This window comes from Gossypium raimondii, chromosome 12 (assembly GCF_025698545.1).
Source record: "Gossypium raimondii isolate GPD5lz chromosome 12, ASM2569854v1, whole genome shotgun sequence".
NCBI lineage: Eukaryota > Viridiplantae > Streptophyta > Magnoliopsida > Malvales > Malvaceae > Gossypium > Gossypium raimondii.
This window is the reverse complement of record NC_068576.1, coordinates 1,835,331-1,847,591: the sequence shown is the minus strand read 5'-3', so window position 1 is coordinate 1,847,591 and position 12,261 is coordinate 1,835,331. Positions and strand designations below refer to the sequence as shown.

General features: G+C 33.8%; 2 protein-coding genes across 2 annotated transcripts; both read right to left on the bottom strand.

Moving 5' to 3' along the window:
* Nucleotides 1-216: 216 nt before the first annotated feature.
* Nucleotides 217-3,898, bottom strand: LOC105762730 (chaperone protein dnaJ A6, chloroplastic). Its single transcript, XM_012580593.2, has 8 exons — nucleotides 3,618-3,898; nucleotides 3,336-3,439; nucleotides 2,959-3,100; nucleotides 2,801-2,858; nucleotides 2,327-2,369; nucleotides 1,587-1,635; nucleotides 1,384-1,464; nucleotides 217-1,275 (listed from the first exon to the last, which is right to left on the bottom strand). Exons 2-8 carry the CDS (start codon nucleotides 3,434-3,436, stop codon nucleotides 442-444), a joined length of 1,308 nt encoding a protein of 435 aa, XP_012436047.1. The 5' UTR covers nucleotides 3,437-3,439; nucleotides 3,618-3,898; the 3' UTR covers nucleotides 217-441.
* Nucleotides 3,899-4,135: 237 nt separating this feature from the next.
* LOC105762313 (uncharacterized) lies at nucleotides 4,136-7,011 on the bottom strand. The gene is made up of 4 exons (XM_012580180.2): nucleotides 6,135-7,011; nucleotides 5,845-5,937; nucleotides 4,980-5,047; nucleotides 4,136-4,886 (listed from the first exon to the last, which is right to left on the bottom strand). The coding sequence occupies exons 1-4, from the start codon at nucleotides 6,774-6,776 to the stop codon at nucleotides 4,718-4,720; spliced, it is 972 nt and encodes a 323-aa protein (XP_012435634.1). The 5' UTR covers nucleotides 6,777-7,011; the 3' UTR covers nucleotides 4,136-4,717.
* Between the last annotated feature and the right edge of the window lie 5,250 nt (nucleotides 7,012-12,261).

The window sequence follows — 12,261 nt, the reverse complement described above, 5'->3', positions numbered from 1 at the left end:
TAATATTTTAAAATGCATCACTTCAAACTCAAACTACTAGTATTTGTGATTATCTTACTTAGATAAATAATAATTTAAAAAAATTAAGCTATTGAAATCATTAATTAACAAATAATTATAAAAGTTAATAATGATACTAAAAATAACTAAATAAAAAAATGCAATATAAATATCATTAAATTTTTAAAAATTAAAAATGTTTTTAAAAACATAAAATTAAAATTAAATAAAGATAATATTCCAAAGTTTTATAGTGAAAATGTAAAAAATTAAGAGTCGGAAGAATGGCACTTGGCCTGTCAGGTACGCCATTTAATCTCTTCCAAGCTTCTTTTTATAGCTCACCATCTGAATAGATCTTTCTAATCGTAAATTTGTCAGAAACTTGTAATATAAGAAATACATGAATTCCAGGAAAAATGCTTATGCTAATATACCCTATTATCTCCTGCTACCATTCAAAGTCTTGGTTTTCTTCAGGTTGGCTAGTTCTTCAACAAGCCTCCTTTCTTCATCACTTAGCTGCCTTGGGATTTCCACCTGCACTCTCACTAATTGGTCCCCCCTCATTTTGCCTTTGTTCAGCAACGGCACTCCTTTCTTTGACATCACCAAGGTTGTTCCAGGCTGGACACCGGCAGGGATTTTAAGATCGGCCGATCCATCAACTGTTGGTACCGTCACTGTTGTCCCCAAGATTGCATCAATGTATGAAATCTTGCATGTATAGAGAATGTTCGTGTCATCCCGTTTCAGTACAGGGTCTGGGATCACTTCAATGACGACAAAAAGATCACCAGGAGCACCCCCTCTCTTTCCAGCATTGCCCTCTGATCTGACCCTCAACCGACTACCGGAATCAACCCCAGCAGGCACCTTCAGGCTAATCTTCTTTGATTTCCTTTCTCTTCCATCGCCGCCACATTTGTTACAAGGAGTGAATGTTTCCCCAGTCCCACTACAGGCAGAACATGTCATTACCTGCTGGAAGACACCCAGTGGAGTCCTTGATGATGAGACAACTTGCCCTTGCCCACCACATGTGGTGCAAGTATATGCCTTGGTCCCTGGCTTTGCACCTGAACCATCACAGGTTGTACAGTTGTCAAGCCTGGACACATCGATCTCTTTTTCTACCCCAAAGACAGCTTCCTTGAAAGTCAATACTAGATTGCAAATTAGATCTTCGCCATCTGCGGCCATATTTCTAGCACCTCTATTTCTGATGTCCATGTCGAATAATGAGCTAAATAGATCAAATGGATTGCTAAAGTCCTACAAGAATAAACGGAAAAGATTTGACTTATTAGGAAGAGAGATGTGCCAAAAATAGAGATATTGGTAAAGTTTCACAGATTCATTCTTTTGATCGAAGTAACTTACCCCCATGTCCATAGTAGAACCTTTAAAACCATCTTTACCATATCTGTCGTATATAGAACGCTTCTCATCATCTGACAAGACCTGCACCGCATATTTTTCATCTTTATTATACAAATATCCTGAACAAAAGAAGTTGCACATCAAATCCCAAGTTCAATCCGGCACCCATGACCAATCACTGATGTTTGAAATCAGATTTGTACCTCATAAGCTTCACTAATCTCCTTAAATTTCTGTTCAGCTCCTGCTTCCCTGAAGGCACGATATATATTAGCATAGAATTAAAATTGCAAACCGATAAAGAAGCGTAGTCATTTAAGGTATGTTATGTTTAGCATACAAAGAGACCTGCATCTATTTTGGCAAGAATGTGTGCTAACAGAATTAGGAACAGACATACAGAGGATAAAATAGTGAAAAATGAGGATTTACAACTACATGTTTTGCTAATGGAAGGACTGGAAAGACAACATGATAAGAAAAATATGGGTTCAGTCTTGTGGGACAATAAGAATTTCCACAACATCCCCTCAAATTGATCTTCATAATTGCTACAAAAGCTCAATTTTCAATGGGCACTTCTTGTTATCTAATCAAGGTAGGACTAGTAACCACTAAAGCACACGTCAATTTAATAATTAAGCCTTCAAGTTAGCAAGTGAGACATGTTAAATAAACTATTTTGGAAGCTTACTGTGTTTCAAGGTGGCAACACAGCAGTGGAGTCAAGGTGACAAATCAATAGAAGAATCCAAAATGTCTAGGTTTGAAGGTTATGCTTACCGGTTTTGATCACATTGTAGCAATAAATTAAAGAAAAAAAAATGATAAAATGGATTTTTTCCCCAGCAGAGGGGGGACTGATACATGATAGATTTAACATTCCAGCTGATACCTAAATAATATAAATAATTGCAAAAATTAAAAAGGTTCTTTAACTTACTTGTTCACATCAGGATGATAATTCCTGGCGAGTTTTCGATAAGCTGAAAGTTAAAAAAGGGTGTAGTCAGTACAAATGAATCAAAATCAATATTTTTATAGCTCCTAAATTACATGACTATACCAAATCAAGAAATAATACAAAGGGGAATACTCCTACTGTCCTACATACTTCAGTAAATAAGGCTGACTATGCACAGTAACAGAATAAGATTTGGATTCTAAATCAAAGAAACTCTTGGCAGACACTTAAAATGTCACAATAAAAGCATTGATTTTAAAACTTCCAATGAGGATGATAGCCGTAAAGCATGAATGTGTAAATGAAGTCATAGGGGAAGCCTTCGATAAATGTAGACCTCAAGACCATATGCAAAACACAAGCCATCATATGCAAACCATGTCAAGTTGAAAAAGAAAAAAGCAGATGGGGTAAACACATAGAAGTCAAGAATAAACAGGGTAGTTCATTCACCGCTTTTTATGTCTGATTTGCTGGCATTTTTAGATACTCCAAGGATGGAATAGTAGTCCTGCAAAATGTATGCAGTTAAGAAAGAAAATACCAGAAAGAAAGGAAAAATAACCAAAGAAGAAAAGTTTAGAACCATAGTTGCTAGATAAATACTCTACCCGAGCAGCTTTGACAATCAGACGCCTTGCCAAGTGGTGACAGGGGATTTTAGGTGACCATGAATTGAATAACAAATGCGTCAAATTTGGAGGAAAAATGCTTGAACTTGAAAATGATAACGCTCCTATCTCAGTTGAAACACTGCATAACACAACATAAACACTTAAAATTGTTGCTCTAAAGCAAAAACCATTATTGATAATCTGCAGACAACATATTTTCCAGAACCTAAAAGCTGCAGTGCACCAGCTAAATGATTTAAAAATTTAACCTTCTATATTAAGACGTTTATTAAAAGAACTTAAACCTCCATGACATATAATATATATATATATATATATACACAACTCTTAAACCTCCAAGGAGAAAATCTCACCGCGCTTGAGATATCCGCCATTTGTTGGTATTCAAGCTTGACAAAAGCCGCGGTCGAAGCCCAGTCACCACTGTGTTTCCACAAGGTATAGCCGTCGCCATACTCTGAAACAAAGAATCAGAAGTTAATCTAGGAAACAAGCAGTAAAAGAGAAACGATCCTAGCAAACCTTGTTAGCCAAAGCAATTACGAGAACCGCAGCATATTTCTTTAACTTACTAGATATATCAGAGAACATATAGATTAGAAGTTGGGTTACTTGAGTTCTGATAAACTAGTTACCTGAAACTACCAAATATGGCTCTTCTTCTCAAGCTTTTAGGCTATGGGTTCCACTGTTGGTAGCTGAATAATGAACTGCAAGAGGCGCCTTTCCTGCCTTGGGCAGAGATGAGTGGGGGAAGGAAACGTTTGAAAGCAGAGCAATGCTTTGCTTTTGAATAAACACTCGAGAGTTCCCATCGCTATGAAGTGGAAGAAATGACGTAAAGACTCCAACAGGACACTAACCTGCGGAAGCTATTAGAGTTTTCTGGAAATTTAATTTTTATAAAGTAATATTTTATTTATTAAGCGGTAGAAATTAGTTTTTGTCCTAAATTCTAATATTAGTAAATTAATTTTATTTCATATATTAATATTTAATTTCATGTGCGTAATGGAAATCTTTTTATTTATTTTTAAGTAATTTAAAATTGGATCATAATCTTATTAGTTCATAAATTTCTTTAGTTAGATCAAGTTCGTGCCATATGCATGGTATTAATACCATATATATTATAAATGATTAATATATATTGACGGGAGGCTAATTTATTTCAAAAAAGTTTACAAAATATTGACCAACTAAAGCTGTCGAACCCCTTAACGAGTCAATATTTTCCCTTAATTAAACTAGGATTTTGTCTCCTGATTTTGATAAGAGCTAAAATGCTTTAGGCTGAGTTTATAGAGTAAGAGCACCTGTAAACATGAGCATCCACGAATAGTAGGTTTGAATCTTTTCCCTTTAAATGGCAAGCGTATATGTCTAATTAGAGTTGAGAGATAAACCTTTAGCTTGAGCTAGAGACAATACAAACCCTATTTATTTTGTCTAAACCCTTTCAACATCTTCAACAGAGAGCTGAAGCCTAACCCTTTGACATTTATTCCAAATAAACTCTTATCATTTTATCTAAATAAACCCTTATTTTAAATGAAAAAAGAAGTAATTATATTAAGGGTTTATTTGGATATAAATGAAAAGCTAAGGTTTAATTTAAAAAGTGAAGGATTATTTAAATGTAATAAAAATGTATAAATAAAAGGATGGATGAGATTGAAGTTATTGAGAAGAAAAAAGAGAGAGGTAATACTAATATTGAAATGTAAAGTTAAAACTAGGACCATAAAGAATCGAAAAGGGGTAAAAGGGAAGGGGGACGATGAGGTGTTAGAGAATCAAAAAGGAAAGATTTTAAGTGCTTCATGAAATCCTTTGACTTTTCTATGTTTACAGCATGCCCTGCATTCTTAATCACTACAATCTTAGCCTCTTCCCCCACATGCCTACACCACACAACACAACACATTCAAATACAGATTAATCAGTACCAGCTCATACGTCAAAGGAAAAGAAAACACATTATTATGGTTACTAACCTTTTTAATCTGTAGCCAAGTTCCAATGGGAATATCTTATCTTCTTCTCCCCATATTATCAATAGGCTCTTTAAGAATAAGAAAAAAGAAGAAGAGTTAAATTAAATTAATATAAGAATAAAAGTAATGGGTTTCATTTTGTTTTCAAAACTTTTTGTACAAATAAACAAATACAAATGTTAACTATGAGAACACTATTTTAAAAGAATAGAAAGTTAATTTTTTTTACAAGAGTAATTTGATCCTTTCTATTAAAATTTTCATTCATTTCTATCGTTAAAAGCGATGTGGCTAATAGAATAACTAGAAAGTTACACTTGGTGTGTCACGTGTACCTTATTATGACATACATAGATCAATTTTTAATAGTAGAAATATATGTAATTTTTAACAGAAGGACTAATTTGCATATTTTTTTAAAAGAGGGGGCAAAATGTAATTTAACTCTTAGTACAAGGGCCTCCATGATATTTTTACCCATCAAACAAATCCATTTGACACTAAAACCTAATGAGGGGTAAGAGTTTGCAAGATATCGGTGAAATTGAGAAAATCAAACCGAATAAATCGAAATAATTTGGTTTTCGATTTTTTATTTATTCAATTGGTTATCGAGTACCTGAATTTAATATTTTATACAATGTGGTACCATGTTTGTGATATATGAAAAATTTATACATTTTGACATCTAAAAATAATTATGTTAACTTTTTAATATTTAATTTGTAATTTAAGGCGGTTATCTAATAATATTAGCAAATAAGACTTTATTTGGCACTAAGTAAACCCCGGGGTTGAAATGTTGAAGTTATATAGGGTGTAAGAAAACAAAATTGAAAGAAGGGAACAAGAGAAGAGCTTAAACCTGTGTGATCTTAGGAATGTTGCTGAGCTTTCTATCTTCTAGTATTGCCACTAGCAGCTCTCTTTTCTCTTTAAGATGGTCTGTACACATTACCTACAGCAAACATATATGCAATGATGAAATACTGAAAATACAAGTTCAGGGTTTAGTTTTACTTGGTTGCATTGAAATCGCTACATTCTTCGTTAGCACTTTTCAAGTCAATAAAATTGAATTACTAAAAAGTTTGCAATAATTAGAAGAATATAATGATAGGATTAGAATGGGAAGGGAAAGTGAAGCAAGCTTACATCAATGAAATCTGAGAGAAAAAAGCTTGGCACCCACTTGCCTATTGGCTTGACGAAGGAAAATTTAATCAGGTCCCTCAGTCTCTCAGGCGTCTGTGGCAACAAAATACTCAAAGCCTCATTCAAATCCGATACATTAAATAAACCCTCTTCCAAATCCTTCTCCTCTAAGCAAACCCCAGCGCAGCACAACACCAACTTCTCCATTTTCTCTGGAAACTGTGCCGCCATACTGTACCCCACGAACCCGCCGTAGCTTATGCCTACCAAGCTCATTCTTGGCACTCCGTGCGCCTCCATCAGTTTCATCAACGATTGAGCCTGGAACGACTCCGTCCGCTCGCTTCTCGTCGTGTAGGATTCACCGAAGAAGATAAGGTCCGGCACATAGACGTTGAATCGAGATGTGAAGTGGCGGAGATGCTCACCGTATTGCCACATGGCATTGGCACCGAATCCGTGAACAAGGAGGAGATTGGGCCTGGAAGCGTTGTGGCATTTTGGTACCCAACAGTGCATGACGGTGCCTTCGCCGAGATCAGTCCTGATCGAACGAAGGCCTGCATTGCCGAACGAATAACGGTAGAACCAATCGCGAGACGCCGTGAAGCTGAAGTACCTTGACAACTTGGAATGGCGCATTGTGTTCTTCTAATTGCAAAAAAAAAAAAAAAAAAAAATCAAACGAAATTTCAAATTTCCTGGTGTTGAGTTCGATGATGTTGTTCCATATTGAATCCAGATGACAAATTCAGCTTTCAAAATTTGTTGTAGCATATATTTTGGGGGTAAATAAATTTGACAAAAATGAAGCGTGAAAATCGCCAAGTTACATTAGCGTCCCGAAACAAAGATCAGTTACGTAGGGGGAAAGACAAGAATGGCTAGAAAATCTTTGCCACAAATTAAGAGGAGCATATTGGTTTGCTGAGAGGATAGGAGAGTCCAACAAGATTCCATACATGCGCGATTTTCGCTTTTCGCTCTGTTGCCAGAGGTGGCTCGCTTGATTCTGCGTAAACAAACAAACAAACAAAAACCATATCTTCTAAGTTGTCTATTAAAGTTAAAAAGTTACACCAAATGTTGTATCTGATTCATTTCCATGTCAATTTATGGATAACATAGATTGTCAACAGATATTCTCCTAGTTGTAAACTGTGTGCGACTAATTACATTATGTTTTTCCCATTTTGACAATGGCATGTTATTCAGCATATTTAATACTATAGTAACCTGTTTTTCAATGTTCACGTAATTTTTAGGAATGCTACAACATTCATTTAATGTACATGGTATATAACCATACATTGAAAAATATTGAAGGTTGGGAATGCTATTGCTACAACATTTTGTACATATCGTATTAGACTTGTTCATGGGTCGAGTCAGATTCAGATTGAGTCCTAACAAAACTCTAGGTCTAGCCCGTATTAATTTTTTTATTTTTTATATAAAAAATAAAAAATATAATAAATTAAAAACACTAAAAACATTAAAATAAAAGTTTCTCAACAAATTGAAAATAAATTTTAAAAAGTCTTTATACTCAAATAACACTAAGATAGGTGCAACTTAACAAGCAAATGCCTCTAAAATAGTAGCAAAATTAACACTAAAACAAGAGTTATACAATATCTAAATAATAACAACAAAATAGTAGCAACATAATTATGAAAACAACAGCAAAACAATAATTTTTTTTGCAAATTCGGGTCGTGAGAATTGTTCAACTAGAGAATTTAATTAAAGAATTTTCTTGAAAATTTAATTTGGAAAATCTAAGTGATTTTTGGGAAAATTAATTTTGATCAAGTAAAATTAAATTAATCAAATTAATTAAAATTAATATGATATTTTTGGAAATTATTTTTCAAGTCAAACAATTGGTCCAATGGGTAATTAAACTTGAACATTAGACCTGAAATCGTAAATTGAGTCTGGAAGCCCAAAACTGAGACTAAGACCCAAATATTGGTCGAACGGGGCACGGTATGTGAAACCGGGCTGACGGTCTAGCCGGTGGCTAGATCGGACCGATCAGATTGTCACTGACACGGGCCAAACCGACAGCAACTGAACCGGCTATGGGTGCAATAAAGATGTCGCACCTGCATCACCGAACACTGTGGTACAAACGGCTACGATGGCGGCGTTCAAGTGACCGGCGGTGATTGGTCTTCGGTGGTTGAGCGGTAGAAGAGTTACACTCCTACTGGGACTCTACCAGAGAATTTGATTTCAGATTAACTATTCAAAAAATAATATTATTTTAGTAGTTTAATATTAAATTTAATTTAATATTTATATTATAGATAAATATTCTATTATTATAACAAGATTTAATATTAAATTTAATCTAATATTTATATTTATAAATATTATGCTAATTTTAAAAGGATTAAGTTTAATCATAGTTTAACTCTATAAACTCTTCCTATGTAAAGGAGCCTTGGGTCATTAATACTTGAATTCAAGAGAAAGTTGTAGAGAAAAAATTCTCTGAATAGATTATTTTATAAAATTTCTAGAGATATTTTTCTGATTTACAGCTTAACCCAAAAGTTTAGAGAAATTGTGAAATTACTCCACTAGTAATTTATGTGAAAAATTTTCTGATTTGAAACGAGCACACACTTGGTAGACTTGAACTTGAGGATAGCAGAGAGTACTACTCGGTTGAAGCGCTCATCCTAGACGAATGGAAAAAGTACAATTTTGATGAAGTATTTATTACTTTAGATGTCACAACCAAGATCTTGTTTTGGAAAAAAAATTAAAATTATGTTTTCCCTAAATTTATTTTCCGCTGCGTTTTTCAAATTCGTTTTTTCCAACATGAACACCCCTAGGTATAAATGAGATGTTTGGCATGATGTTTGTTGGTTATGTTGGTTGAGTGTTGAGCAAATGATGCGTCATCCTATGGCTGAATGATGCGTAATTGATGAATTACTTTGTAGTTGAATATTGATGTATCGTGAGATCTGTTGTGTTGTTATGAAAATGCATGAAATGTTGGCGTGATGTGTGTCATGCTTGAACAGTGGTGTTGATAGAATGCCTATGTATGAAATGCATGTGTTTGATATGCGGAGAGCGGAAGGATGTTTTGGCGGATGAAAGATGAAGAATTGTCATATTGTGCACTCTATGCCACGTGTTAACTGCCTTTGCGGAGGTTTGGGTGGATAGTACAGAGAATGTATATGCATGGTTTTCGAGTTTGCAGAGGTTTGGTTGGATTGTACAGAGATATATGTGCAAATGAATATGATAATCCAACGTGAGTTTTATGAATGTACGAGGCTTTGTGGAGTCTAAGACTTTAAGCCTCATAAGTGAAAGTAAGTTCATAGCCATGACATATGAAAGTTATGAAAAATTATGAAAGTTCACCTGATTTAGTTGATAAGTCTGTCAGGACTATCTTACATGTGGAAGTTCGTCAAGACTATTTTATATGTGGAGTCCGTCAGGACTATCTTATATGTGGAAGTCCATCAGGACTATCTTATAAGTGAAAATCTATCAAGACTATTTTACAAATAAGATTTCGCAAAGAAGGGATCCCTTCTTAATAAATCCGCTAAGAAAGAGTTATTTGTATATGCCAGTCCATATGAGCAAGATATAACAATCTGTCAGGGCTATTTTACATGTATGGTATCGCGATAAGGAATTTGCTTTTAAGAATTTGCCTACATGTTATCTATTTCTAAAGGTGGACCACTATGAATGGTTTATCTATTATTGCGAGACAAAGGCGGGATTCGCCAATCCACCAGAATCGTCGGCTTGATTGAGATAAATTGGTCTTCTTATTAACTTGTAATGGGAGTTTTACTTATGAGTTTGTTGGTATATTTTCGCAAGGTATGAATCCATAGACTTGGGCCTGAAATAGGAACCTATAAGGATCGCATTACGGATCTGAATCCGTTAGGACAAACCACTAATGGCAGTTCGCAACAGGAACTATCCGCCAAGATCTGTATTATATGGATAACGATATATTATTGTGGAAAAATGGTGAGATGGGTTTACTTTCATAAGTCCACTAGTAAAAATCCACGAAGATTTCCTCTCAAGGAAGAAGCTGCATATGGGTTTGCAAGGGCAACTAATGAAGATAGAATTCATGGGGATAATTAGCCAAGTGGTCAAACGTTTATCTGCATTCTAATATTACATATGTGAAGTCTCATTAGTGAGAGCTTTTTATGTGCAAGGCTCATTAGCCGATTACGAAATTTTCTGTTTTCAAATCATCCGTAATAGATCAAAGGCAGTCAAGAAAGATGATTTGTTCTCCAGGTTGTGCAAGTGATTAAGCGACAGTGTCTTTGAAGATGATGTACCAAGTACAAGTGAGCTAAATCTTGTAACGTAAATACCACACCAATGAGATTGGTGAACTGTCCTAGTATAGACAGTTAGACTTTAGTTCAAAATTTGTAAGCTTAATAGCATTCTGCTAATATGAGGTATGGATAACTCATTAAGTTCATTTGAATTTATGTTTGTGTAATTATGTATTACCTGTAATAAGGGAATTTGATAATTCATGGATGGGCCGAACCAGAATCTGTTGTGATTAGGCAGTTGTGCTTCCTTGTCGTAATATGTATAAAGTGGGATGACCCAGAGGTGGAGTCTCAGGGTCAGAGTTTTATTTGTAATTGATTTTGATAAGAATATTATTTCCAAACTAAGCAAATATTCGAGATGTTTAAACTAAATTGTAAAATATTTTGTATATTATATTAAGGTTACATAATCGAATTAAATTCATGTGGCATGATCAATTAGATAACTGTAATTTAATAATAGTTGCATTAAGTCAGAATGGCGGAATATTCATTAAAGAATGCGTTAGTTCATTTTGAGCTATGAAGTGTAGCACCCTGTAGTCCGCATTCGATGATCGGGTTAGGCATGAGGTGTTACAATGACTCTATCCTCGTACCACAAATTGTGTCGAGTGTGAGATCGAGCAACACAAACCAAAGAACAAAATAGAAACAATTTACTTACTTTCAGTTGGAAAGTAAGTTCTCTTTATAAAAATTGGTAAAAATCTCCGAAAAGTAAAATTTATTCTCTAGGAAATATATTATCACTACTTTCTGGCAACATAACGATAACTCAATAATCTATGAAGTGTGCTTTTAGGTCAACCGATGCTCTTATTTATAAGGAGATATATAAGAATCATGATTGAACAAACCCTTAATAAATAATATTATTTAAATAGAAAATGCACTTCCAATTTAACTAGAGAGAGGGGCGACACACCCTAATTAGTGCCCCACACATGTTGTATGAGAGAAATTTGGGCCTCTCATATATTGAGTTCAATTATATGTGCTCACCACTAAGACTTTTGACCCAACATTTTATAATTTAATCTAACCTAATACTTAGTTTCTATTTCCCAAATTAAATATTATTTATTCAATTAATTTAAATTAACTAAATTAATTTATCAAATAAATAATATTTTCAAACCAATTCTATTTTCATTGAAGTCATAACAATTTTCTTGTAATAGAATCTATGAGGAAATATATTTAATTTTCTTATTTAACATATTCATAATGACTAATTAATTTAACCTCATTTTTGAATTCCAATTATTTAATTATAATTAATTAAACCATAATTCAAAAACTTTAAATTAATTTTCAAGTCATTTCTATATTTAGCGAGAAAAACACATTTACTATGAATGCGATCCATTTCTCTTATTTCATCATTTCTATTCATTTAGTTCTACATGCAATTTATTTTTTTGTTTCAACGAGCTAACAGAAAGACCAATCAGATATATACAATTAGGGCTCAAATAATTTATAATTAAGTTTTGGCTTTTCGCCTATTAATTATACATTTATTTAGTCACGAAATCATTCAACTAAAGTATCGTGACTGAGTTCTCCCTTATTGTATATCATCACGAAAGCAACTTAATAAATGTTCACCTAATGACTTTATCATTAGTGTGTTATTCTTATAGAATATCATTAATCTCTATGAGATAAAGTTATTTTCTCAATATAATCTTATTTTATCTCACAGTAATCATTAATCTTCTTTCAATAAAGTCAATTACTGTCAAATAGTA

Coding starts and splice junctions, on each gene's coding strand:
- LOC105762730 (XM_012580593.2), bottom strand. CDS start 3,436: ATGGCGACGGCTATACCTTGTGGAAACACAGTGGTGACTGGGCTTCGA. Junction 2,370..2,800: donor CAAATCAGACATAAAAAGCG/GTGAATGAACTA, acceptor TTTAACTTTCAG/CTTATCGAAAACTCGCCAGG. Junction 1,636..2,326: donor TATCATCCTGATGTGAACAA/GTAAGTTAAAGA, acceptor TCGTGCCTTCAG/GGAAGCAGGAGCTGAACAGA.
- LOC105762313 (XM_012580180.2), bottom strand. CDS start 6,776: ATGCGCCATTCCAAGTTGTCAAGGTACTTCAGCTTCACGGCGTCTCGC. Junction 5,938..6,134: donor TTCTCTCAGATTTCATTGAT/GTAAGCTTGCTT, acceptor TGTTTGCTGTAG/GTAATGTGTACAGACCATCT. Junction 4,887..4,979: donor CTTGGCTACAGATTAAAAAG/GTTAGTAACCAT, acceptor TGTGTGGTGTAG/GCATGTGGGGGAAGAGGCTA.